This window comes from Leucopleurus acutus (assembly GCF_964270905.1).
Source record: "Leucopleurus acutus genome assembly, chromosome: 8".
NCBI lineage: Eukaryota > Metazoa > Chordata > Mammalia > Artiodactyla > Delphinidae > Leucopleurus > Leucopleurus acutus.
In genome coordinates this window covers 9,597,297-9,624,865 of record NC_139151.1, presented here as the reverse complement: position 1 = coordinate 9,624,865, position 27,569 = coordinate 9,597,297, and the positions used below count along the sequence as shown (strand labels likewise).

At 56.1% G+C, this 27,569-nt stretch overlaps 1 protein-coding gene across 1 annotated transcript; it reads left to right on the top strand.

The window, feature by feature from the left end:
* Nucleotides 1–5,299: 5,299 nt before the first annotated feature.
* On the top strand, nucleotides 5,300–24,043 carry SLC37A2 (solute carrier family 37 member 2; the record flags this gene model as incomplete). Its single annotated transcript, XM_082845683.1, is given in 20 exon segments — nucleotides 5,300–5,335; nucleotides 5,337–5,482; nucleotides 12,932–13,013; nucleotides 13,462–13,555; nucleotides 13,692–13,770; nucleotides 15,388–15,523; nucleotides 15,925–16,001; nucleotides 16,884–17,050; nucleotides 17,567–17,604; nucleotides 17,915–18,067; nucleotides 18,399–18,489; nucleotides 19,964–20,026; nucleotides 20,292–20,377; nucleotides 20,854–20,902; nucleotides 21,075–21,148; nucleotides 21,394–21,472; nucleotides 21,593–21,690; nucleotides 21,955–22,019; nucleotides 22,234–22,290; nucleotides 23,788–24,043. Coding segments are annotated over 19 exon segments (1,644 nt in total). The 3' UTR covers nucleotides 22,265–22,290; nucleotides 23,788–24,043.
* Nucleotides 24,044–27,569: the final 3,526 nt, after the last annotated feature.

The window sequence follows — 27,569 nt, the reverse complement described above, 5'->3', positions numbered from 1 at the left end:
GAGGGCCGCGGGTCCCTAGCCCGGAGGCAGAGCACGAGAAAAGTCCGTGCCCGAGGCCGGCCGGAGGATGGGCAGTGGGCGTGCGCTTTGCGCTTGGCCGGACCCGAGGGCGGTCAGGCGCAAGGGGGCGGGGGCTGAAGGCCACGGTTTGCGGCGTCGGGGCGGGCCGGCCGGCGGGGCATTTAAACTCTGGGGACTGCCAGCTCGGGGTGCGTGCCCAGCTCTGCATCCTCCTCTGCTTCGGATTCGCTTCGGGTATCGCCGGGCAAGATGCGGTCTTCCTTGGCGCCGGGCGTCTGGTTCCTCCGCGCCTTCTCCAGGGACAGCTGGTGAGAGGGCCTGCGGGGTGGGGGGCGCCGGGCCAGGACGGCCTCCCTCTCCCTCGGGTTTGGCGGATCCAACTCGGGCGGCCGGGAGTCCCAGCGTGCTGGTGGGGGGTGGGGGGGCGGGGGGCGGCGCGGTGGCGGGTTCTGACAGGATCTGGCCGGCCGGCGGGGAGGTGGGTGGCACGCACGCCCTAGCTCGCTCCGCCTCCGCAGGACCCCTCCCTGGGAGGCTGCCCAGGAGAGTTTCCGCCGATGCCCGTTTGCATCCGCACCTCCGGACACGCACACACCCCCACCCGACCCCGGGGAGACCTTCAGAGCGCCTCCTTTATCGCTGAGCACCCGGGGGAGCCGGGCTTGCAGGCTAGGGAACCGAGGTCAGGGCGTGGCGGAGTTGCTGAAAAAGTGGCCATTGGAGTTGTCGAGTGGTCCTTTTGGTCTCTTTTGGCCCTTGGATAACACGAAGGCCAGAACCCAGTGGTCCTGGGAGCTTGCCTGGAGGGGTTCTGGGCCCTGAGAGACACGCTCCCGGGAGGGCGTGCGTCTCAGATCAGAGCAGCAGCTGCGCCTCCGCAGGGTAGTCACCCTAGCGGCGGGCCGGCGGCTTCCACAGGGGTTTTCCTCCTGACCAAGGAGTCCTGAGGAGGCCGCGGATCAGGCGGGGTGTGGTGGGGGGGAGGGCTTTCAGCCCATTCTTCATCAGAGGCCACACTGGGGCAGTTTGCTTGGTCTGCACAGTGTTTTTGTTTTGTTTAATATTGTGTTAGTTGCCATCGTTTACAAATTATAAAACAACGTAGATAGCCAGATTCCTCGCTTCTCTGATGTAACAGTCTCAGGCCTAAATTCCCCAATTATATCATTAGGGGTAGGAGCCCCTTTTAGATGGGGTGCAAGCGCTTAATATGACCAGCTTGTTCCCGTTTTAAAACAGAAAATCCTGCATCCCCAGCCCCCTCAGTCCCGGGCAAATCAGGATGGTCAGTTGGTGACAGCCCTCCCTGGGGACAGTCCTCACACTCCCAACCTTCCCCACTCATTTAGATTATTTATTTGGTCCTTTTTGAGTTTAGGACTCTTAAAAGATATTTTTCAGAAAAAAAGATAAGATCATGACTCTCGTAAGGATATAAAAATGAACATGTGTTAAAAAGATTTTATTTCACTCATAATGAGGGTGCCAGAAGATGTTATAATTGGCACAAAAGAAAAACCCAGGGAGGGGAGAATGGGGGGTTATTGTTTAGTGGGTACAGAGGGGCAGCTTGAGAAGATGAAAAGGTTCTGGAGGTGGATGGTAATGATGGCGGCACACCAGTACGAAGGTACTTGAGGCCACTGAACTGCATACTTTAAAATGGTTAAACGTTCAATTTTATGTTACATATATTTTACCACAGTTTTGAAAAGAGAGAATACAAAGAACGTCCCCATTTGTAAGTTAGGCATATTGAGGCAAAACTGATTGGGAGGGAAGACTATTGAAACTCTGTCCGTTCATGGACATATTTTATATGACTTACCAGTTACTTACCACTTCATGGAATTCAAGCTCAGTGAAAGACAAGAATCAGATAACTTGGAGGGGTGTCCTCTGGGCAATGCACAGTTCTCCAGAGAAACACATTTTTTTCCCTACAGTCTGCCCTGCTGGGATCAAAAATAGTCTCAAAGAAAGCTTATTCTTGATCACGAAATAGGGTTGGTCTCCTTAGATTTGATCTGATAATCTATATACATAATTTACTGTATAGGCCTTGTTACGTTCACTTTGCTGGAAGTTTTCCTAAGGGATCTTGGATTGGACTTTTAAAATCCTTCTATTATTTACTGTTCTGAGATTAGGAAGCCGAGCCAAGAAACTGTCTCCACTAGGTTTTACCTGCTGTGCCTATAAATTTAGGCAAATTCCTCTCTTCTTGAGGTCCCCCAAATATCCTAAGTTTCCTGGGCCTGCCAGGGAGTGACCTTCCTGATTTGTGTGTAAGGGAACACAGTAAGCCGGTTTTCTTAGGCAGGTTTTGTATTGGCTGTCAACCTTAATTCCTTAAAAGTGGCAGCAATATCTGATTAAATGAGCGTCATTGTCAAGTATGACATTCCAGGCAAGGCCTTGGTTGTAAAACCAAGTTTTCTAATATGTTCTGGTTAAAAAAAAAAAAAAAATTCCTATTGAACTTTTGCAAATAACCATAATTTATAAAAAGCAAGAAGACTCAAAAAAAGTTTCTGAATTCCGAGGGGTCAGGCAGGGAGAATAAGGTATTTACAAATGTTTCAGTTTACAAAAACAGGGTCTCCTAAATTGTTATGGGTTACAGACAGCTTAAGAAGAAAGAGAAAGGGCTTTCTTATATATTCAGAAGATTGAACACTATAACAACATCAGTAATATTCCAAACGTGACAGTCATTCCTTATCAGTTCTTTCAGTCCTAAGTGATTAATTCTTGTTCTGCTGAATCTTGGGTTCGCAACCACATAAACTGGTCAGCTTCTTTGCTGAAGAGTTTTGGAAATCCTGACTCAGTCCACTGGTATGTTCTTAAAGATATCTGAGTGATGTCATCAGGAGTCCGTACCCACGAGTATGTACCTGGTCCTGTGCTTTTCTGAGACAGTTCTTGTTTGCTAAAGGTAAAACCTTTGGCCTATAGCTGACTGCACAGCCTTTAGGGAGCATCAGAGTAGAACAAAAACTATCTGTAAGGGACAGAGACCTAAAGAGGTATGGATTAACTTATTAATGATAATTTTCAAAAGTGAATGATATGATGAGAATTCATGACAAGAAAAATGCAGCTAACAAGGAAGTCTGATTATTCCTGAGGTATGTAAAACAAAATAAAGCCAATCCAAAAGAAAAAAATTAGACAATGTCTAAAAACACACTAAGGCTAATTTCAAAGAAGACAGTGAACATTATATCTGATTCATAAAAATGATGAGCATAATTTTTATAGAGGAAAAAATCTTGAGATATATAAAAACCCCAATACATAATTTACATAACATACAAGGAGATACCAAGAATGTTGACTGAAGAGATTTAGTAAGTCTGGAGTAAGTCCTAAACATCTATGTTTTAATAAAACTCCATAGGAAAGTCTGATGTACATCCCCAGTTGAAAACCACTGACCTAGAAGATGCTAGATTCAAATTAAAGAAGTAAGGTTGCAGCCAGGTAACATTTAAAATCATAGCTGAAATCATGACTGGTAACATTCTACTGTTATCACCAGGCAAAGCACCACCAGCGTGCTGATGCATAGAAACAGATCATAGACCAAGAGGGCATTGAGAAACCTTTAGAACTTTCTCACACAGCAAACAACTTCTGAGACACTTATGTAAGTGAAATATTCTACTACTCTTTTTTTCCCATAATAAACAAAAATATATCTCATTACCATATATGTTCAAAGTTGTATCTCTCTGCCACTCTTGTTCCTAGTAGAGTCTTATTCGTATACACTAATTATACCCTTTAACCAAAGTAACTTATATTTCAGAGAAAATGAGGGGCAGGGAGAGTGGATCACTGTAAACAGCCTGTCCCACTCCAGCATTTTAGAAGAGCTCAGGAAGGCACAACTCTCCACAGGCACACACGTCACTTACACACTTGTTAAAGTGTGACTCCAGCCACTGTGTTCTCCCACATCTCCCAGGTTTAAGACAGATCCGGATTGAAATCCTCTCACCACTGTGTGCCTTGTGTAGGTAACTTCTCTGGGACTCAGTTCCCTCGTGGGTGAAAGTCAGGTGGGTTCTTGAAGGCAAAAGTGGTCCGTGAACATCCTTGACCTCCCGTGGCTGATGGAGGGCGCACGATGTGTTCCTTTACTTCTTTCCTGAAGCATGGAGGTTTGGACTCCTAACAGACACCAAACGTCAATGTAGTTCCTACTGTAGGCACGCTATCGTGTTACACTGTGAGGCCTACGAAGATGATTAAGACACGGTCCTACTTTCTCGGAATTAAGGATCGAGCTGGAGAGAGGGCGTGTTCCCTCATTATCACATTTGCTGCTTCCACCTGTATCCAAGGAGGGCTTTTTAAGCAGAAGTGAAGAAAGCAGACGGTCCTGGAGCAGGACACCAGAGGGTGGGCTGGCCCTGAGCTTTGGATTCCTTGTTTGTACCGTGAGGATACTTGTAACACCTACCTCGTCAGGTCGTTGTGAGGATTAAAGATTGTCTCGAGATGCAGCAGGTAAAATACTTAGATCAGTGCCAGGCTCATATTAAGCACTGACTAAACATTAATTATTGACTATTTTTCTACTCGCATTTCCTACTGCTCTGTGCCAGGCATTGTGTTTGTGGTTCACTGCAAGGTCTTTATTTGTTTCCCCACCTAATTCCCCATTATATGGGTATAATGAGGCACAGAGCAGTTATGTACCTGGTCAAGCGCCGTATAGCTAGTAAGTAACTGAGGTGAACTTGAATCCAGGTTAGTTAGACTCCCAAGCCCACGGTCTTTCCTCCTGATTAGAGTGTGGGAGGGGAAAAGAAAACATAGCCTTTGGACTTGAGACAAATCACTAAATCTCTAAGGCTCCAGGTCCTTGTCTTTCAAATGGAAATAGCAATATACCGCTATCCCAGGGTTTTAGTGAAATTAAGTGAGAAGATATTTAAAGCACTTAGCCCAGTGCCTGGTGTGCAGTTAGTACTCGGTAATTGCGCGGTGCTTGTGAGTTTCTGTGGCGGGAGGGTTTCATCTTCATTAGGAGGAACAGGTAGCATTTGCCTTGGTGGACCTGGAGGTATTCTGAGTGGAGCCATGCAGCTGGCGAAGGCACGGCAGTGAGGACATAGCCCGTGTTGTCAGCACTGGTCACGTGCAGCTGCAGCTGGTGGGAGCCTGGGGCTTGAAGGCGCGGTCCCCGGACAGGAGACTGAGAGGCAGGCGGCACGAGGTGTGCAAGCAGAAGGCAGAGACTGAGGAGTTTCTGCCCAGGAGGATGGCACTGCCCCTCCTTCTCCCGTCAGAGCCCCCGGGGGTCAGGCAGTGTCCTCACAGGAGCCACAGCCCCTCTGAGTCCTCCCCAGCCCTGGGCCTGGCCGGTGCCCCGCCTTCTGTGCCAGCGTCCGCGTGGGCACGTCTGGGGACAGATGGCAACGTGGGCATCTTGCCAGAGAGATGAGTATGGCTGCTGATTCTGGGGCTGGGCCCGCTTCCTGGGGCCTGTGGGGAGGGAGCAGCTCAGGGCTCTAGGAGAGGAGCCTGTGGGAGGAGGGCCAGGTGGCATTCCTGCTGGATGAGCAGGAATGGGTGGGGCACTGGGCAGGCAGGAAAGCAGGGGCCGTGAGCTCCCAGCTCGCTGCCCTCCCCCAAGCCCGCCAGGGCCGAGGTGGGCTGGAGGCTGCAGCGGGGACCAGTGGCTCTGCCCGCCGGAGTTTGCTGAGGTCCTGCTGCCGGATGCATCACATCTCATTTCATCAACCCTTATGGACATCTCATGTGACAGGACTTCACTACCTTAGTCAAAGGAAGATCAAAGTGAGGCTGAGAGGCGAAATGTTATCTCAGTTAGTCTTTAGGGCACCCTCATGTGACAGGAGTTTACTATCCCATTTACAAGAAGCTCAAGCTGAGGCTGAGAGGTGAGACAGCTCGCCCAAGGTCACAGTAACAGACCCAGAAGTTAAGACGCAGCGTCTTTTGGTTTAACGTCCTTTTCCCTATTCTGCCATGGCCTCAGACCAGGGACCCAGATGCTGCAAAGTAGCTTTCTCTTGTCTTCCTTCTCTTCCTGGTAACTGCCCACCGATGCCCGGTAAGAGCATCAGAAAGGGCTCCTTAAAAAGAGTGGTGTGTGGGCTTCCCTGGTGGTGCAGTGGTTGAGGGCCCACCTGCCGATGCGGGGGACACGGGTTCGTGCCCCGGTCCGGGAAGATCCCACATGCCGCAGAGCAGCTGGGCCCGTGAGCCATGGCCGCTGAGCCTGCGTGTGCGGAGTGGCCACAACAGTGAGATGCCCGCATACTGCAAAAAAAAGAAAAGAGTGGTGATGGCGAGAGGCAGCTCCGAGAAGGAAGGAGAGAGCCTGGTGGAGGATCTGGAGGGCTGAGCCCACCGTCCCTGTCCCCACCCCCTTCCCTTCCTCGGGCTCTTCAGGCTGACCCCCAAAGAGCATGTGAACTGCGTGGCTCCCTCCCCCACCTGCACATGACTGCTGTCTTCTCCCCCAGCCGCCTTCTGCTTCCTCTTCCTCTCCGCTGTTTCCTCTTTCCCTCCTTACACAGCAGACTGATGCGCACCTCCCTGGTTTTGGGGGCCACGCACTGGTCTAGAAGGCAGCCAGGCGTTAGGGGTGGTTTGTATGGATGGCCAAGACCTTACTTCTTCCCGTCAAGCTGTGCCACCTGAGTGCTGAGGTCCGAGCTGAGCGGTCCCGAAGCAACGCCAGAACTGGGGGCAGACACCAGGGTCGGAGTCCCTGCAGCCCACAACGCCCCCATCTGATTGTCCCCAAACTGGTGTGCGGGGTGGGCGCGGGGTGGGCGGTAGCGCTGCTCTCGTTTTGCCGTCTGGCTCGTGCCTCCTCCCCTGGGTCCTTCATGCTGGGGAGAAGGAGTAGGTGAGGGTGGGCCACGGGCTAAGCCTCCAGGGAATCCCGAGAGGAGAGTCCTCATCTTAGCTCCCTGGGGAGGAGGGCCCCGCCACCACCAACTCATTCCCACCTGTGCTCTTCACGTAGCCGCTCTTCAGAAGAGAGACCACCAACTACCCGCTGACCACTTCTTCCAAACCCTACCAGCTCTCACACTCCTCCAGAGTTTTTCCAGGTACCTGAACGAAACCACATGCTGTAGCTAAAAGCCACGTCTTTTCATTCTGTCTGAGCACTCAGGCTTCCCCTGCCTAGATTCCTTCTCAAGGCAAAGCAATCTAGCCTATATTTTCCTCTCTCCTAAAAAAGACCATTATCTTATCTACTCATTCCTTCTAGAAAGTCCCGGGCTCCTTGTGCTACTGGCCAATGGCTCCCTTCTCTGGGAAGGATCTTGGGACCGAGCCCTGTGTCAACCTGGTGTCTCTGAGCAAATGCCCAGGTTCCATCTGGAGGAGGAGCATCAGGTGGAGGAGTCCTTGGGCTGGGTCTCAGCCCCGAGAGGGCTCTGTTCCTCTGTTCTCAGAGGCCCTCCCAGACCTGGCCTGTCCCCGTCCCATGTTGTCAGTGGAAGGCCTGGCTCAGGGCTCTGCCCTGTGCTGTCTGTTCCAGGCTGACCTTTCCCTACCAGCGTGTCCCAGGGGCAGTGGAGGGCTTGGCAGGGGGCGGGGTGATGGCATTGTCACCAGCAGCCTGGTTCTTACTGTCCCCAGCCCTCTCTCCTTTTCAGATCTGCTGAGTCCCAGGACAGGCATGTCCAAGGACAGGCCACCAAGTGGTACTTTCCTCCGGGCAAGTGTCAAGGTCACCTGCAGCTACAGCCAGTCCAGTCTGCCCCCACCTGAGTAGCCCCAGACATCTGCTAGCTGCCCCAGACATCTACTAGCTGCCCCAGGCATCTACTAGCTGCCCCAGACATCTACCAGCTGCCCAGACTTGGCTTAAGGGCTGGGCTGAGGCAGGAAGTGGTAGGGATTGGTCAGTGAGGGAGTTTAATTCCCTGTCGGCCTGCCATGGGGATAGGAGCCATCAGCACCGTCAGCAATGTGGTTGCAAAGCAGGGAGGGGGGTGCAGGGACCGGGGGCTGACTGGGCAGACACTGGAGAGAAGGCACCTCTTCCCACTGTCTCCCGAGGTCAGCATCCTTCTGCTGGGCTACTTCTTGTTTTCTGTTGTTGTGATGGTGGTGGTAGTAGGTCCTTTGGGGGTTCTGTTTGTCATCTGTTGCTGCTTTGGCAGTCGTTGTTCTTTGCCCCTAACCTGAGAAGCGTTTCTAGTGCAGAGTCTTAATGAGGTCCATAAAGCTATTAGCGTGCTCATTTGGAAGAATAAGTTGGACTGTCAGCTAATAGTTAAGAGATAGCTAGTCCACCTCTCTATCTGACTTGGTTACTCAGTAACCAGTGCCGTGTAGGGGGAGGTGAGACTCTAAAAGTGCCATCTCTCGCTAACACAGACTCAGAGGGTCATGGGGTGGGCACCCTGCCCGGAACAGTCTGTGGGCCTCGCCACGCACGTTCCTGGGTCTCTGGCCTGCTTGCCCAGCCTGGCCAACACCTGGGCTGCCATCCCTCCCCCTCTGGGGCAAGCCAGGCGAAGCCCGACTGTGTATTTTCCCCCCTGCTCCCTTTCTGGGGCCTCTTGTTTCTGCAAGAAGGGCTTGTGAAAGCAGAAGTGAAACTTGCGGGTTCTACAGGCAGCAGGAGCACATCAGCTATCTTCCCTGTGAGCTACTGTGAGTTCGACAGCCTTTGTGTCAGCCCAGCCCTTCACCGGACCCATGTCCCCAGTCCCCTTTGAACTATGGCACCTTGGCCTTTTTCTCAGAAGAGCTGCGAGGGTGGAATGGAACGAGGACTTGACTAAGGGGAGGCCCCGGGTATGCTCTGCCCAGCTAGCTGTGCCCCTCTGGGCTCATGCCGCCATGGTGCTGCGGTCCAGGCAGGGAGTCCCAGAGGAGGCCAGTGCCCATCCTAGCATCGCACAGCAGTTTGAGGTCCTTCTGCCCCACCGCCTCCCTCCCTGTGACTCTCCTGCTATCTTGGGTGTCAGGTTTTCTACTGAGGGATGGGGTCAGAGCTGAGAGAAAGGTCAGGCCGAGCTTCTGGACAGGGCTGGGACCTGGCAGATCAGCATGACTGTGGATCTCTGCTAAGTCTCCCTGTCTACTCCCAAGGGAGAACATGGGTGGGCCCAGTGGACCAGCCTCTGCTCTCTCCCCGTGGCAGGCTCCCGCATGCGCACTGGTAGCTTCGGGGCATCTTCGTGTTCCTCTAGCCCACCTCTGTATACTAGGCATGTGGGAGGCGTGGCCATGCTGGCCTCCAGATCCCTACCTTACAGGCAAATCCAGGGCCTGGAACCACCACCGCTCAGAGGAGTTCGGTGCTAACCCACACCCTGCTCGCCTCCCGTAACAGAGCAGCACGGGCTGCCTCCGCCCCCTCGTAGTAGCTGTCATTTTTAAGTGTCCACTGGGTGTGAGGAACATGTAAGAGCTGTCCTATGCATCGTCTCATCAACCTGTCAATAGCCCTATGAGAAAGGTGATAAACACTACGTTGCAGACCACTAACAGGTGTAAGGAATGAAATCAGGTTTCGCCTGATTCCTAAGTCCTTGCTCTTTTCTCTTACAGACACCAGCTCCCTGAGATGCACCACCGAGGGTCTCCCTAGAGGGTGGCTGGCAGTGTGGATGAGGCAGAGGGAACCAGCCCTACCTTCTGCGAGGAAGCTTGTCTGGAGCTTCCCAAACTAATCAGCAGGGCAGAGCTTAGCCTGGGAGGTGTCCGGAACCCTCCGACCTAGAAAATCCCACCCCTCTTCAGTGACTCCCCATCACCCCAAGAGACAGTCGAAACTCACCCTAGGCCCTCCATGACCTGTCCGCTCCCTCCTTCCCCACTCCTTCACCTTCCATGCTTGGCCCAGTCCCACCTTCCAGACCTCTGGCTACATAGAGTTCCCCAGACAGGTATCATTGCTGTTCACGCCTCCGCACTTTGGCACACGTACTTCCCTCTCCCTGGCGCCGCTTCCCGCCCCAGCCCTGGTGGACCTGGCCACCACCTGCTTGTTTGTGAAGATGCGGCTGAAGCCTCACCTCCTGAATCCTTTCCTGACACTGCTCCCATCCCAGCTGGTCTCGGCGTCCCTGCTTCCGTGTCGTGCAGGGCTGCCCTCTTTTATGGCACTGTTGCACCAATTCTGTTTGTCTCCCTGCTGACCTGCGAGCCCCTGGAGGGCAGAGGTCTCTCTTACAGCTTCTCTGGGTCCCTAGCACAGTGCCTGGCACATGGCAGGATGTGGATGGGAAGGCAGTCCTGTTTCTGCCAGAGAGAATCGAGATGTCAGAAATGGGCCTGGGTGTGCCTGCTGTCCTGTCTTAGCTTCTGCCACGCAAGGTTGGGAGGGACAGGACTCCAGAAGGCAGATAAGGAAGCACACCGGGGACCACAGGCTGGAGAAAGCCAGGGCAGGTGACCTGAGGTGGGCAGGTGTTGGCACTTGGGGCTGAAGCAGGGTCGTGGTGGGAGGAGCGAGGGAGGAGCCAGGTGGCTGCCAGCGGGGCTGTGCCTTTCGACCCCTCGTTGTGTCTGAGCATCTCCTGCGTGGGCTCGGCATGGCTGAGTTGCAGCCTGGGCCTCCCTGCCTGGCCTGTCGAGGAAGGACGGTCAGTGCTGGGGGCGCTCAGTGGGGCCTGGGGATCCTTCAGGCCCAGAGGAGATCTGATCTGTCACCAGGGTCAACGGCTGTATCCAGGTGGCAGCCGAGATAGACTCAGCTGATCCCGGGGGGTCGTAAAGGTGGACCAACAGACACGTAGGGACTAGGGTGAGAGTTACATTGTGTTCCCTGGTCTTTGAGCTAGATGTGGTTGGCACTGTCCTCCGTGGGCATCTGATGAGGAAACCGGAGGCAAAAAAGGCTTAGGAACTTTCATTTGGTTACACAGTAAATTAGAGTCATCCCTCAAAGCTTTCAGCTTTTTTCCGGACTCAGCAGCTCCCCGGGCAGGACACTGGTGAGTGTTATCTGTAGGGCTGTGATTTTCTTCCATCTTGTGCACTTTGAAGAAGCCTCACTGGGCAGCCTCTCCAGTTCTCTCAGAGACACCCCCAACCCTGCCACCAGATTCTGGAAGTTCCTGAGGTAGGAGTCATGAGCCATTTGCCAAGTGGAAAACATTGCTGCCACCAAGCTTGTGTATGTCACAGGGTCACTGTGACAGTCCCTTGGAGTAACCCCAGATTCCCTGGAGAACCCCTGGTGACTCCCCCCCAGCCATGCACCCTCGGCAATGGGGAGCCAGAGAGGCTGGGCGGTAGAGAGAGCGTAAGATTCAAGCTAGAGAGAGTCGTTCTTAGTGGAATGGAGAGCCACCGAGAAACGTTAAGCCAGGTGACGGCGGGGGCACGTGTACCTTCAGTCTCTTCAGAAGATAAACTGTGAGGCAGTGGAGGGAATGAGACAGAGAACGAGTCCAGGGGTGAAGGGCCTGAATGCAGCCTCTGCTGAAACACCCCTTCATCTCACAAGCAGCAGCCTTCACGACACGCTTGGGAGGAGGTGATTGGGGTTTGGAGGCAGATGCCTGGAGAGGGCAGACTGAGCCTCCAGCGTCCTGGTCCTTTGGTGCGTGGATCCCAGGGATAGAAAGGGTTTCAGGCCCCCTTCCCCTTCTTCCCCACCTTCTCCATGGGCTCTTTAAGAAACCAAGGCTCTGGTCTTTCCCCTGGGCTGGAGTCCACGCTGAGGTCTATTTTCCACGTACTTCCTGGCTCCCGGCTGCTGACTCGTCTCAGCTGATGCTGTGACTCAGGAGGACCTGGAAGCCCTTCCTCAGAGCCTCGGCAGAAGGGGAAGGGGGAGCGTGCAGTGGAAACTTCGGTGGTGCCTGGCTGAACTGTTCTTTCCGCCCCAGACCAGCGCATGGGATGAGAAGCACTGTGTGAGAGGGCCCATGTGATGTGTGAGCCGCGGATGGAAAGGATGACCCCTCTGTCCAGTGGAACGGACTAGGGCAGAGGACCTGGGTTCTGTCACCAGCTTTCCCTCTGTTGCCACATTTCCAACTAGGTTTTGGGCTCCGCCCCGACTGGGCTGCAGCAGGTGCTGTTTCTGCCGTGTTCTAGGCGTAAGAGCAGCGTCGACTTCACTTTATTTCATTTATTTATTTTTAAAATTAATTAATTTATTTTTGACTGCATTGGGTCTTCTTTGCTGCGCGCGGGCTTTCTCTAGTTGCGGCGAGCAGGGGCTGCTCTTTGTTGTAGCATGCGAGCTTCTCATTGCGGTGGCTTCTCTTGTTGCGGAGCACGGGCTCTAGGCACGCAGGCTTCAGTAGTTGTGGCGCACGGGTTCTAGGCACGCAGGCTTCAGTAGTTGTGGCGCACGGGCTTAGTTGCTCTGCGGCATGTGAGATCTTCCCGGACCAGGGCTCGAACCCGTGTCCCCTGCGTTGGCAGGTGGATTCTTAACCACTGCGCCACGAGGAAAGTCCCGACATCACTTTAAAGACAGACCCTTCTCCCACATCAGCCTCCTGCCGGCTTCCAGCATGTCCAGTATTTTAAATACAATTCTATCTCCCTGCCCCCATCTCTCACACACACAGAGGCACCCCGATCTTAGTGAGGCCAGAGAGAAGCAGAGGTGATGGGCAGTGGTAAGAGCAGGAGGGGGTACTTTGGTGTTGTCTAGGGCGCTGATGCTGGGCTAGCTCTGTCGGGAGGCCTCGGTAGCAGGAGCAGGGACATGGGGCCCCCCGAGCACTCTGGCCTCTGGCATCTGTTCCTACCCTCCCCTTGGCCTCTGCCCCGAGGAACTTGTGTCTGGAGGGGAGCCTGATGTAGAAGAGTTGGTGGTGCTGGGGCTCTGAGGCTGCTAGAATGGGCACAGGTGCATGCTTCCTGGACACAGTAGAGGCGGAGGTCCGAGCGCCCTGCCAGCCCAGCTGCCCACCTCTCCCTGCAGGTACCGCGGCTTCATCCTGCTGATCACTTTCCTCATCTACACCTGTTATCACATGTCCAGGAAGCCCATCAGTGTCGTCAAGGTGAGGCTGACCTGGGCGTAAGGAAGAAAGCAGGAGATGCTGGGCCCCAGCAGAAACACACTTCCGTAGAATGGTCTGGACCTTGGCATATAACCATCCTTGTTCCCTTACCTTGGTCACTGAGCCCGCTCCTTCCCCCTGGCAGAGTCCCACTTTCAGCAGTTCTCTTTTCCCAGGAGAGTTTCCTGGGTTTATTCACCAAGACGGTGGTGTCGGGGGCTGCGGGTGGAGCCAGAGAGCAGACACCCTGGGCCCTGTGTCTACCCTGCGCGTAGACCCCGCTGCCCTTCACCGAGGCTCTGCTGTGGCCACCTGCCCCTGGAGCCAGTTTTTGCCAGAGGAGGGAGCGTGGGTCCGGCCGAGGGGCAGCGGGGCTGGTGTGCTGCAGGCTGCTTGCTCCTTTCGGGGCCACAGGTGCCCCTGACCCGTGCACCCCTGGCTCCTCCAGAGCCGTCTGCACCACAACTGCTCAGAGATGATCCAGCCCATCGGCGACACCCACAGGCTCAACGACACCACGTGGTGCAACTGGGCCCCGTTTGGTAAGAGCGGGGCAGGCTGTTCTTCCCCACAGCCCGCTCCCCCTACCCAGGAGAGGGTCAGCCGGGGCCAGAAGGGGCCTCCTGCAGGGGTGTCCAAGCAGCCAGCCAGCTTTCTGCCTCTCCCATCGGCTTTCAGACCAGAGCAACTACAAGGAGCTCCTGGGGGCAGTGGACAACGCCTTCCTCGTGGCCTATGCCATCGGCATGTTTATCAGGTAAGAGAGAGGCGGAGCCTGTGACTGCCCGCAGCAGAACCGTTCAGAGCTGCCTCTCCCCTTGGCCGACCTGGGGGCAGCAGGGTCAAAGGGAAGAAGCTGGGCCCCCCCCGCCAGGCGGAAATGAGACGACAAGACTTGCACACGTCCTGTCAGCCCGTAGCCAGCATGCTCCCACGGTTACCGAGCCTGCTCCTTCACCTGGCCAGCTCCCACTTTTAGTAGCTCTTTTCCCTGGAAAGGCTTTCCTGGATGTCCTTTTGAGTTTATTCACTCAGATGGCAGTGTCAGTGGTGTGGCTGGAAAATGGTTTGTCCTTCAAGGATAGCCCTGGATGCTAGGAAGACCCCAGCACGGCTTTTACGTAGCAAGCATGATGTTTGTTCCCAGGAATCAAAGATGACTGAGGCAGGGTACCACCTCCAGAGAGCTCATGGTCTAGTGGAGTGACCGATAACAGCAGCTAGTTATAGAGCAGTGGTGGGAGTGGTGGCTCCCAGACAGGTGCTTCACACGGGGCGCCCTGGGGCTCCGAGGGGTCACTTAGTGTGAGCTGGGATTAGAGAAGAGGGGTTGGGGAAGGCTTCTTGGAGGAGATGACACTTGAACTAATGAAGAAGAATTGGGCTTGGCAATGCAGAAATGGCTAGGTGGAGGGAATGGCATGGGCAGAGTAAGGCGAGTGTGAAACAGCATGATCTGGGGGGACAAGTAACAGGTTTACCAGAGTGTAAAATGCAGGAGATGGGGCTGAAGAATGAGGTCATTGTGTACCAGGCCGTGGGCACAGGAGAACCTCTGAAGGGTGGCATGTTCAGATTAACACGTCAGACAGATCGCTGTGAGGGTGACGGAAGGTAGATTTGAGGGAGAGTAGGACTGAGGTCCTTAGGTCACACTAAGGAACAGATCTGATAATAGCTCAGCTGAGCTTTGAGCAACGCCTGAGTGAGAACAATAGTAATAGAGATGAAAGGGTAACGCCGCACTGGAGAGATGTAAGTAAAAGGTACAGGTCTTGGAGGTTGCTTGTGAAGGGTGGGGCGGAGAGGCAAGCAACTGAGGTAGCCCCGTGGTTTCTGGCTTGAGAGGCCAAACGTGGTGGCGACATCCGCTCAGATGAGGGGCACAGGACACGGGGCAGGGTGGGGGGCAGAGGCAGAGGAGTCCTGATGTTGGAGCAGCCCAGTCAAGATGTCTGGAAGGCATCTGGATATGATCGTGACGCTCTGGGGGAGAGTTCAGGGCTGTAGCTATGCAGCTGGGCTGTGTAACGTATATGTAGCTGGTAGTTAAAACCATAAAAATGATGCAAGAGAAAATGCATGAGAAGCGCTGGTCAGCCAAGGGGGGAGGCAGGTGGGCCACGGTGACCTCACAGAGGCCACGGAGAGCGCACTTCAAGGCGCTTGGTCAGCAGCGTCAAATAAAGCAGAGGAGCCCAGCGAGTGGAGGACCGAGGGTGTCCCTGGCGTGTGGCAACACAGAGGTCACTGGTGGTCACCTTAGCAGAGTCGTTTCAGTGGCTTTGGGGTGGGGGGGCGGAGAGATAGGAGGTAGAGAGCCGAAGGGCGCAGGTAGCAGAGATTACCATGGATCCAACCCTCTCTTCTGCAGTGGCATTTTTGGGGAGCGGCTCCCCCTCCGTTACTACCTTACAGCCGGAATGCTGCTCAGCGGCCTTTTCACCTCGCTCTTTGGCCTGGGGTATTTCTGGAACATCCACGCGCTCTGGTACTTTGTTCTTATCCAGGTACGAGCCTTGGCCTTGCACTCAGGCCTCTGTTCCCGGCACAGAAAGATAGTAAAGGCTGCAGGTCCTTCCCAGCCGCCCCGACCCCTGCAGGTCCCGGCGCATCCAGCCCTGTGCTCCTTTATCACGATGCGGGGTCCCATTGCCCATTGCCTGTGGTCACCCTCGTGGGCTCAGTGAGTTTGCGCTGAGCGTTACCCTGAGGTCCGTGGAGGTGCCTGCGAGGCCTGGTCTCTGCCGTGGGGATCTGGGGCCACAGGAGAAATCAGCTGGTGGGTTACGGGGTGCGTGCACGCAGGTGAAGGAAGGGAGTGCGTGGTGTGCGCTGCGGAGGGGCCCCCATCCCAGAGGCTGCACCGCTCAGCCCAGGCCTGTCCCGCCTCTCTCCTCCCTCCCTGCAGATCTGCAACGGACTCGTCCAGACCACGGGCTGGCCCTCCGTGGTGACCTGTGTGGGCAACTGGTTCGGGAAGGGGAAGTGAGTGTGATGGGACAGGAGGGTGGGCGGCGCCTGGGGGGCCGGGCTGGTGGGTCCCTCGTGGCCCCTGATGTGATTTCAGGGTCAAAGATTAGAAACTTGCCTCCATCTTGCTGACTTTCACAGGCCGAGATACACATGTTTTAGTGACTAAAAGCAGTACTGATTTTCTCATTGCTAAGGTTTTGATCCTTAAAACCTGCAACCTCAGTTATGCTTTTTTCCTCTTAATAGATGAATTTCCATTTTGCTTGAAGACAAAAACGAAGCCTATAAAACTGTGTTTGTATACACACACACACATATATATGTGTTTGTATATATTCATATATATATATATATTTTTTTCTTTTTCTTTTTCCTTGAACTGGCTTTTGTGCAAAAGTTTCTCTAGGGCAGGGTTTCTCAACCCTGGCACTATTGACATATGGGGCTGGATAATTCTTTGTTGTGGGACCGTCCTACACAGTGTAGGGTGTTCAGCAGCCTCTACCCCTAGATGCCACTAGCGCACCCACAGCTGGGACGTCGGAACTCTCCAGACGGTGCCCGTGTCCCCTGGGGGCAGAGTCACCCCTGGTTGAGGACTTCAGAGTCACGGCCTTAGGGCAAGAGAAGAAAGGGCTGGGGCTCTGGGCCCTGGGGCAGCAAGGAGCCAGGGAGCGCTTGCTCAGGGAGCGGCTGGGGAGCGGGACCCCCAGCCTTGCTGTCACTCCCTTGACACCAGCAAACCCTCCCGCTCCTCCCTGACGGGGTCTTCAGCTCAGAGGCTGCAGGCAGCCAGCTTTTTGCACTTGGTCGGGCGGTCGCCAGGAGCCCTGTGCTTCTCTTCTCACTTTTCCCGTTCTTCTCTCCCTCCCTCCCTCCCTCCCTCCCCTCCAGGCGGGGGCTCATCATGGGCATCTGGAATTCCCACACATCCGTGGGCAACATCCTGGGCTCCCTGATTGCCGGCGTCTGGGTGGATGAGCAGTGGGGCCTGTCCTTTGTGGTGCCCGGCATCATCACCGCCGTCATGGGCCTCGTCACCTTCTTCTTCTTAATTGAATGTGAGTGGAGCCCTCCCTCCTCACAGGGCCGGAGCCGAGCCTCCCGGTCAGGCCCTGGGAGAAGGCAGTGGGTAGCGTGGGATCATGGGGTCAGAGCCACAGATGTGTGACTTGGGACAGACAGCCTCTCTGAGCCTCAGTTTTCTCATGTGTGACAGAAGTATAACAGCGCCTGCTTCCCTGGGCTGTTGAGCGTTTCCGTGAGACGTGAGACTGAGGAGGGAAAGGTTGGGGGGACCTCTCCACCTTTGCTGTCTCTTCCCAGCTCCCTGACAGACAGGCCAGGGAGTCAGGGCCATGGTCACTTGCAGCAAGAGAACGAAAGTCCACGAGGCAGTAGTGACACAACTTATTGTTAGGAGACCCAGACCTCGAAGGCGGTCTCCGGAGCCCCGGTTCCATGCTCCCTTGTGCTGGAAAGTCAACTCACCCCCTTTGAGGAGGGGTGGGGACCACACGCCATGCAAGATGAGGGCCTGGCCTGCTGGGAAGCTTCTTAGAAGATTTTTCTTTCAGACCCAGAGGACGTGGACTGCTCACCACCTCAGCACCATGTGAGTGTGGCCCCCAGTCCTATCCCTGCCCTCCACTCCACCTGGGGGCTGGTCCCAGGGAGGCCTGGGGAGTTGGAGGAGGGGCCCGTGTGCCCACAGTTACTTCACAGGCCCTTGGGTGAGGGCCAAAGTCACGCCCTCGGGGGGCTCCCTGACAGCCTGACGGGCCTGGCAGGATGTTAGTCCAGTCCAGGAAGGGGACACATACCTCTTCCAGCGTGGGAGCCCCTACCTCTCACATGGGCTGTCCCTCCAGCTGGTGGGAGGTGGTACATGGACGCGCCCCCAGCAAGGGCTCTTCTCTGCTCAGGGTGAGCTGGAAGAGAACGTGGACAACGCTGAGGACCCTGGCAATGGACCCCACTCTAACAGAGGGAACGGCCGGGAGTCTGCCGTCACCTTGTCCAAGGAGCCAAGTGCTCAGCCCGCTGCCATCAGCTTTTTTGGGGCGCTCTGGATCCCGGTGAGTCTTTTGTGGACTGGAAGGAGGAGAGAGGGTCTCTAGATTGTTTTGCTGGGTCTCAGGAGATGGGGATGCTCAGGGTGGCCTGTGGTTTCCAGAATTTCTTTACATGCAGTGCCTAGGGAGGGCGGCCCACTTGGGGAGGGGAACACGGGAGACTCGTCCTGACACAGCATATCCGGGCCACAGGTACACTGCTGTTACTGAGGCTGGAGAGGTCCTCGAGGCTGCTTTGTGCGGTGGGCGGTGGAAAGTGCTGGGTTGGGGCTCCGCTGACGGACCAAGGGCGTCTTGCCCCTGTTTCCATCGCGCCCTCTGTTACGCTCCCCAGGGTGTGGTCGAGTTCTCCTTGTGTCTGCTGTTTGCCAAGCTGGTCAGTTACACCTTCCTCTACTGGCTGCCCCTCTACATCTTCAATGTGGGTGAGTACCTGGGGAAGAAGAGGTGAGGAACGGAGGGGTCTCTGAGGAGGAAACCTGTCCCGTGACGCGTACGACTCCAGGAGTAGGCAGGATTTCTGCTGAACCTCTCCTAGGGCAGGAGGGAAAGTTTTTTTCTTTAATGGGAAGCTAAACCTTGCAGGTGCACCCCAGTCCCTGATTCCAGCCACTTTTCCTCCCTTGGCGCTGAGTCGGGGTTAGGAACTCAGAGCTCTGTTCTGCAATCCTCCCTAAATTCTCCAGCCTCAGGCGTAGGAGAAGACCCCCTCCAGGCTGCTTGGCTCATAGGTGGGCGGGACTGGAGGGTGCTGGAAACGGTCTGCCTTTTGAGCGCCTCCAGGAGCCCCTTAAGCCTCCCCCAGCCCAAGGAAGAGGGCCTGAGGAGCTACCCCCACTGCCTGTAGCCTGGCAGTAAACGCTGTTCTCTTCCAAGGAGGGCTGCCGGGAGCCTCGGGGGATTGACGCCCTGTGCCTGGGTCTGCTGGGCTGCCCACCTTGTGGCCCTCCTCTCCCCTGCCTCTGCCCCTGCCCGAGGATGGACAGATGAGGAGGGGTCACTCTTGAGGTTGAAAAGGATGTTTATGTTCCTGTCCTGGATCTCTGGTTTTCCACACGTGGAGCTACTCTGTCAGGGAGCAGTTCTGCCCCCAGAGCCTCAGAGCCTCAGAGCCCCACCAGGGCCAAGGACCACTCAGCCAGGGCTGCCGGGCTCCCTCCAGGCCCCGTGGGAGGGACGAGGCCGCTCTCCACACAGCATCCTCGCACCGAACAGGATGCGGTGGGGAGGAGTCAGGGCCAGGTCTCAAGCTGTAACTCACCCCCCCAGCCCCGCCCCCGGCTCCATCTGAGGGGCCTCTCTCGACGACGGGGATAGAGCACCGGGGCAACCCTGCGGTCGCTGACTCTTTGTTCTGTGGCCTTGATGCTGGCTACAGAGTGAGTCAACCTTGAGGGCTGGGCTACAAGTCAAGCTTCTGGGCGTCCCTTTTTCTAATTCTAGGGCGAGGTCTGGGACCTGAGGTCCCCATTTTCCCGCAAGCCTCCTTCCTGGCTCTGTTTATAAGCAGGGACCTCAAATGGAGGTGACAAGCTTCTGTGGGGACCAGCCGCTCGGTCAGGGGGAGGGCAGGAATGGGGCTGGACAGACTGAGGCTCAGTGAGAGCAGTTGTACCCCCAGTGGGACAGGGTCCTCAGGGGCCAGATCCCAGTGCTTTCATAGAAGGGCTTTTCCGGGAGGTCAAGGCCATCCGACAGGACTGGGGGCCGGAAAGGGCATCTGGTCCCAAACTGCTGCAGACTCGCTTGTGACCTTGGCCAGTCACTTCTCCATGGGCCCCACTCCTTCCTCTGAAGGTGATACTGGACCAGGTGTCTGCAGGGACGCTCCCAGCGGTGGCCCTCCAGGATGTCTGCCCGGAGCCCCCAGGTCTGAACACATGCTTTTGTTTTCCACAGTTCACTTTACTGCCAAGGAGTCTGGGGACCTGTCCACGCTCTTCGATGTTGGTGGCATCGCAGGTGAGGCCATGCCCTGCTCTGCCTCTAGGCTGCATCCCCCTCTTGTCAGGGTGCAGAAAAATGGGACAGGTCCAGTGGGATGTGACTCAGGCAGGTGGCATCCTGCCCAGGTGGTCTTCCCGTGAGCAGTGGGTGCGGGGAAGGCTGCGGAGGGAGACACTCAGCTGGCTCTGGGTGCCCGGCCCCGGTTCGTTCTGGGCTGAGCGATGGGGCAGTGCTCGGGGTCCCACATGCCTGGGGCGGCAGTGTGCACGTTGTGTTGCAGGCGGCATCCTGGCGGGGCTCATCTCTGACTACACCAACGGCAGGGCCACCACCTGTTGCGTCATGCTGATCTTGGCTGCCCCCACGGTGTGTAGAACCTCAAGGGCAAAGTGCGTGTGTGTCGTGGGCCGCTGAACCCTGTGCACGCCTGGGCATCACGCACACCCCCGTCTCTTTGCGTGTGTACATCCCTGTGCGTGGCCAGGGGAGGAGAAGCCAGGGTCAGCACAGGAAAGAGATTCAGACTGAGGATTTTGGAAAGGGATTCGTGGTTATGTGGCCTTGGTGAGAAGGGGGAGGCCAGCTGCTGAGCTTCTTGACCAAGGAAAGAATAAGTGATTGAGGTTCGATATGAGAGGAGACTTTGGGGGCAAAGGGAAATGATAGATTACCACGTATTAGACCCTGCATCCCTGGGACACGAAGACCGAGAGGCCTGGGTATGAGAAGGCAAAGGAGAAAGGGGACCCCTGGGGTTCCCAGACTTCCGGGCTCCAGTCTAACAGAGGCAGCCCGTGGGGAAGCCAGGCTGTGATCCTGTCTTCCCCCTTCTCCTCTCTCAGATGTTCCTGTACAACTACGTTGGCCAGAGTGGGATCAGCATCTCCATAGGTGAGGAGCTGGCGCTGCCGTGGGGACACCGCGAGGCTGGCTTGGGGACGTGGGTGGGAGGCTCGGGGAAGTGGAGGTTCTCAGCCTGACGCCTGGGGGACTCACCCGCTTTGGGGCTGGGGGTGGCGGTGGCCTCTCCTCTCTAACTGGGCCGTCTCCATCACCACGTCAGTAATGCTGCTCACCTGTGGAGCTCTGGTCAACGGCCCTTATGCCCTCATCACCACTGCCGTCTCGGCTGACCTGGTAAGCGGAGCCACCTCGGGGATTGGCCAGGGCCTCTGTCTCCAGGCCCATCTTCACGTCTCTCCCCCTCCCCCTGCCCGCAGAGACGAGATCCTCAAAGTCCTTCAGAATCCGCCATCGGCCCCCCTTTCTTCCCAGCTCCAAGCCCCCCTCGCTGCCTTTCCCTGAGCCAGTGCCTCTCCTGGTCCCGGTCCTGCTCGGCGCCGCCTCTCGGTTCAGGCCTCCCCACTCTGCTCTCTCCCCAGGGGACTCACAAGAGCCTGAAGGGCAACGCAAAGGCGCTCTCCACCGTCACGGCCATCATCGACGGCACTGGATCCATAGGTCTGTGACTCCCGCCCCAAGCCTGGTCTCGGGCGCACTCTTGGGATGCTGCCCTCTTGCGGGCAGGGAGGGCCAGGGTCCCTGGTGCAGGGCCCTTCTCTCATGCTGTGCTCCACACAGGTGCGGCTCTGGGGCCTCTGCTGGCCGGGCTCATTTCCCCCACAGGCTGGAACAACGTCTTCTACATGCTCATCACTGCCGACATCCTGGCTTGCTTGGTAAGAGCTTTGGGGTGCACAGACGGGTATGGGGAGGGGCCCTGTCCTGCGGGGCTGGGGCCCTGTCCTGCGGGGCTGGGACCCTGGAAAGTTCCGAAGTGTCCAAAGTGGTCCAAAGTGTCGGCCATCCGGGGCTTTGCTCGGAACCACTCTGCGTCCCGTGGGTGAACCCCTGCGGAGTGACGCTGTGAGCCAGCCGAGCGGTCACCTAGCGCTGGGGACCAGCCACGTGCTGCACGCTGAGGTCGCCCTCCCTCCCCTCAGCTCCTCTGCCGGTTGGTGTACAAAGAGATCCTGGGTTGGAGGTCATCCCTGAGTAGAGACAGAGGGTAAGTCCTGCGGAGGGAGGGCCGGAGCCCCGCCTGCCCGGCCTCACTTCTCGCGGGAGTCAAATCCGGCGCTCAGCTGCTCTGCACCAGTCTGAGCCTCGCTCCAGCCCAGACCTCAGGAACTCGGAGCCGGGAGCTGAACGTGCTCCGGGAACCCCTGCCTGGCCCCCAGCCCCACTAACCTGTCCTCTGTTATCCCCATGTGTCTCCGTAGCTCTAGTGTGGCCCTAACCCACGCGCGGTAGTATTTTCCTCAAGTCCCGTGACTTCTGTGAGTATTTTCTTCACGTCTGTAACTCCTGTGCCCTCAGAGTGCATGCAAAGCCTCTCTCTTCCAGTGCGATTTTTCTGACTTTCGCTTTTTCCTTGGGGGCCAGTTCCAAAGACTCCGAGTCTGGACGGAGTGTGGTGCTTGGGAAGTGTTTCCTAAGGGGCCGGAGCTGCTGTGAAGGTTGGCAGCCTCTCCTCCTTAGGGAGGGCGATAGGGCTTTGGACGTAGACCCCAGGACAGAGGGGGCAGCATCCAGGGAAATCGTTTTCCCTCTGAACTTGGACTCTGAAGTTCAGAAACCAAGGGCATCCGGCCCCTCTGCCTGGGGTGTGCGGACAAAGGCAGCTACCAAGCAAAGCCTCTGGAGCAAGACCCAAAGCCGGCCTGCTGTGCTCTCTGCCTGTTGCCCAGCGGTGGCAGGCCGCGCAGATAGGCCCGTGGCTGAGGCAGGGCGCTGGAGGCTGGGCTGCGCGGCTGGTGCTGGGGTTGGCAATGTTCTCTCGTGGCCTTTCTGGCTCTCCTTAGGAAGCTCTTGCTAATGAGAAGCTGCCGGAGCGATGGACCTGGTCTGGATGGTAAATGTGAGGAAGAGCCCACGGGGGTCATGGTAACCAGCACTGTATCCGGGGGAAGAGCTTCCCTTTGAGGAAGGCATCGTCCGGGTTCAGGGGGAGAAGAATGCAGGGCAGGAGGCATTAACAGAGTCTGTGCCCTGCCCTGCCCTGGAGGGGGAGCAGTGGATGGTACCTCACGTGACCAGTGCCCCCTCCACCTGCTGTCCCCCGGCCAGGCCTGGGGGGACATGGGGAGGAGAGGAAGTGATGCAGAAAGGGAAAAGAATGGGTGCGCAGTAAGCGTCTGCTCTGGGCGTGAGCTGTACTGGCTTCCCTCTCGGCAGCCTTGAGAGGTAGATGTTCTCACTTAGAGGTGAGAGAACAGACGCTCGGAGCTCATGGAACATACCTCAGGCCTTTAGCTCGTCCCAGCCGAGCCTGAGTTTGACCCCAGGTGTGCGGGCTTGGCTTCTCTCTGCATCCTCAGCGGGTCCTTCTCTGAGGAAGGCCTGTGTGGGAGAAGCAGAGTCACCTGCTTGGGCAGAGGGAGCCTGGGGCTTGAAACCAGAAATGCTGGACCATCCTGACTTCTCTGCTCACCTGCTTCTGTAGAGCCTCGGGCACCTTCTCTGAATGTCCGCGTCCTTGTGTGTCAAATGGGGATGCTCGTTTCTAACTACCTGGTAGGGCTGATCTCAGGCTGCGACAAGCTGGGTATGTGGTACTGCTTTGCAGAGTGGTCAGACGCGGTACAGGCATTGTAAGGTTTTCACATTATTCTGGCTTGGCGTTCCCTGCTTGCTGAAGAGGTGACAGGGAGCCCTAATGATAGCGAACGGGATGAAAGGCAATTATGAAGGGACCCTCGGGACCTGCCTTCCCCGTCCCCACCGTTGGGGACGTCCTCACTTTCTCTCCCATTGCCTCTCTGCTCCTCACGCAGGTATAGAGAAATGTGAGGACCCGATCGCAGCAGAAACTTGGAGGGCCCTCGCCGGGTCCCACAGTGCACCCCCCCAGGAGGCCGAGGCAAAGCCTCCGGGCCCAGCACCAGCCAGCGCAGCCCATGAGGCTTCCACGGGCTAGGAGACTCCACTGGAAGGGGACCACCAAGCTTGAGGCCACGGAAGACTCAAGGGCCTTGGAGGACGGAGGGGACGCAAAGTGCCCACTGAACTAAGGCACCTTGAGACCAAGAAATGAGGGGGCAGCTCCATGCGATCAAGACCAGTTTAGTATAGGGTCACTTACGGGGTGGGTTGGGGCTCGGGCTCAGGTGGACGGCGGTCTGGGAGCGCTCCACACCACCTGGGGGCCGTCAGGACAGTTTTATAGTTAACCTGGGGCAGGGGGGCGGGTACTTGGAAACAGGACATGCATTCTTAAGATTTATGAATGGGTAACTAGTCTTGTGGCTGCCGGGAATACGTCAGGGGAGGTTTTCATCATTGTTTGGGGACTAACAGAGCATAGAGGCTGCCTGGTCCTAAAGATTATTAAACAATATCTATTAACTACAAAGCCCTTGATGACAGAGAAGTGATTTACCACACAGTATACGGTCCTGGCTAGGGGGGCGGAAGGAGAGGAGGAACTGTAAAGGCCCCGAAGGCGTCAGTTGCGCCCACAGCGATAAAGGCCTGAGCTCTGGAGGCCGCCAGTGGAAGGGATCAGGGCTAAGCGGTGTCTGCGTTTTGGTACAAGAAGGGATATGCTCAGACTCCTGCTTGTTCAGATTCCAAGTCAGAAGGCAGAGGTTCAGCAGGGCCGAGGCCTGGAAAAAGCATGTCTCTCCTTCTCACGCTAAACGTGAACCTCTGTCATCAGCCTGTACCTAGAAGTGGCTATTTCAGAGCCACCCGGCCTCTCTGTCCCTTTGTCCACAAGCCAGTTTTCTCTGTGTGTTTCCCCACGTTGGCACTCCTCCATCTACCCTCCATTTGATCCTGGTTCTAACTCCTGACCCATTTTGATTAAAGCATTATTGCTGTATCCTCCAGGGCAGGACTAGGGAGAGAGGGGAGGTGTCACTCCCGACTGTGAGGGCCCCTTGCCTGCTCTCATCCCAGCCCTCTGTGTCCCCAGGGAAGATGGCTTGTCAGGGCAGTGCTGCTGTAGGGGAAGGGTGGGGCGGAGGGCATGACCAAAGTACCAGTCATGTTATTAAATATTTTGATAATGAAATGCCAGTGGTTACCGAGTGCTCACTGTTTGCCAGCTGTGCTCTAGGAATGGAGTAGGTAGTGGACACAGAAAAAGGACTGACACCCTAAGCACAGGCACGGGGGTGACGTGACTAGCAAGGTGGGAGGGTGCTGCTGGCTTCGTTCAGGCAGCTGTTACGTGTGCAGCTCACAGCCCGCTGCAGCTGGCGTCCCAGGGCCACAGGGTGGTGTGCTGGGGAGCTGACAACTGGCGTGCCCAGAGGACGCAGTCGTGAGGACACTGGGACCCGCGGGCAAGCCTGTGGGCAGTTCATGGGCGGGATACAAATCCCTCCACGCTGAGACTGGTTATACACACGCCAGTGGTGACAAATAGCAAGTCTCAAAGTGCCCGAGACCCACTCTGGCTTTAAAAGCAGGAGTCAGTTGGGATGTCTAAGTCCTCAGGCCCCCAGGGCGGAGCTGCAGCTCAGGTTCAAGAATGCGTCTCTCAAGATCAGGTTTACCTGGGTCTTCCCTGGTGGCGCAGTGCTTAAGAATCCGCCTGCCATTGCAGGGGATGTGGGTTCGAGCCCTGGTCTGGGAAGATCCCACATGCCACGGAGCAACTAAGCCTGTGCGCCACGCCACGACTAAGCCCGCGTGCCTAGAGCCCGTGCTCCACAACAAGAGAGCTCACGCACTGCAATGAAGAGTAGCCCCCCGCTCACCGCAACTAGAGAAAGCCTGCGCGCAGCAACAAAGACCCAACGCAGCCAAAAATAAATAAACAAAACAAAACAAAAAGATCAGGTTTACCTGCCCGCAGCACTCAGGGAAGCCGCTAGATGGCGCCATCATCCCACGGTAGAGCCTGTGCCTGGGCTCCCTTTCTGCTTCCCCTCGCCCGCCGCTTCTGGGGCAGTGTTGGCAGGGTGTTGTCCCTCCCTGGGCGCTCACTCTGGAGGTCTCCTTCTCAGCCTCACCACTGATGGCTTCGAGCCTTTTCCTCATTAGAAAACTGTAATGACATTACCTCCCTCAGAGGATCGCTATGAATCAGGGAGACAAGTCAGTGTCAATGCACGCCCTGCCCTCAGGGGTTAGTTAGGGGATAAGACAGGAACAGGGAAACGTTTAAACGATGCGAGAAAAAACACCAGGGTGGGTGACTCAAGTTGAGAGACTTCACCGTCCACTCGTCCAGCCTTGAAGGGCCAGGGCTGGCAGGAGGGCCATCCTAGTGGCAATGGAGGAACAAATGTGACCATCCAGAAAGAAGAATGAACAGAAAGGAAGTGAAAACGGACGCGCATCAAGCCCCTAAATGTGTTAGGCCCAGGGACTGGAAAATGAACAGACATTCTCTGGTGCCGGCGGCTCAGTGTGGCGCTAGGGAGATGCACAGGGCGTGTGGGAGCTCGGGGCCGGCCTCAGAAATGAAAGCTGGGTGTAGGTAGGAGTCCGGGGCCCCGGGCCCTGACATCGGTCCTTGCACACCTGGGTCCCAGGCCCAGGATCCCTGCCCCGCAACCCCTCTCTGCAGCTCTGGGCACTGACTGTCCCTGGAGGCCCAGGACCTGCCCCCTCGCTGGGCCTCGGCACTCACTCGGGGCTAATGCATGAGCATTACGTTAATTAGTTATTCATTTAATTTAACTTCACATTTGGTCTCAATTAAGCTTAAAGTGTTCTTCCTTATAGATGTTACAATAGCACTTGTAATTAAAAAGCAGTATCTCTTTGCATGTCTCCTTTAGAGATCCATTGGGAGGCTGGGCTAGTGAGGGGGTGGGGAGAAGCCAAGAAAAGGAAAGCGGCTCTTGGTGGATCTCAGCACTGGGAGGCGGCCACTGTGAGTGAAGTCGGGGGAAGTTATCAACACATCATGGGTGTCGGGTGGGCACCCTGAGAACTGGATAGTGGTACTGGAGCTAATGGGGCAGGTCTCATGCATGAAGGCGTGGGGTACGGAGAGGATGGAAGAGGGAAGGTAGAAGGAGGCAGTCCTTAGAGGCGGAAGAGGGGCCGGATATGCTGGGGTAGGCAGAATAATGCCCCTCGTCCAGAGGGGTCCACAGCCTAGCTGCCAGGACAGGTGAATGCTATCTTACATGGCAACTGAGACCTGGCAGATGTGGTTAAGGACCGCTCCTTACAAATCAGAGGGGGAGGCAAGAGTGTCAGGTATCAGATTAGAAGATGCTGGCTTAGAAATTTTTTTAATTTTTAAATTTAAAATTTTTGGCTGCCACGGAGTGACGTGCCAGGATCTTAGTTCCCTGACCAGAGACTGAACCTGTGTCCTCAGGTTCAGTGAAGCAGCGAGTCCTAACCACTGGACTGTCAGAAGTTGCTGGCTTTGAAGATGGATGCAGGGCCATGGAATATGGGCAGCCTCCAGAGGCTGGAAAAGACAAGGAAACAGGATTCTCCCCTAGATTCTTCCACTGGCACCTCTGGAAACCAACCCAAGTATCAAACTTTCTGGGCAGACAGAGCTGAAGAGAGAGCTTGCCGCGTATATCCTTGATACTCAGTCCACAAGCCGCTCCCCCGGTATCTCTAAGCAAAGTCTCAC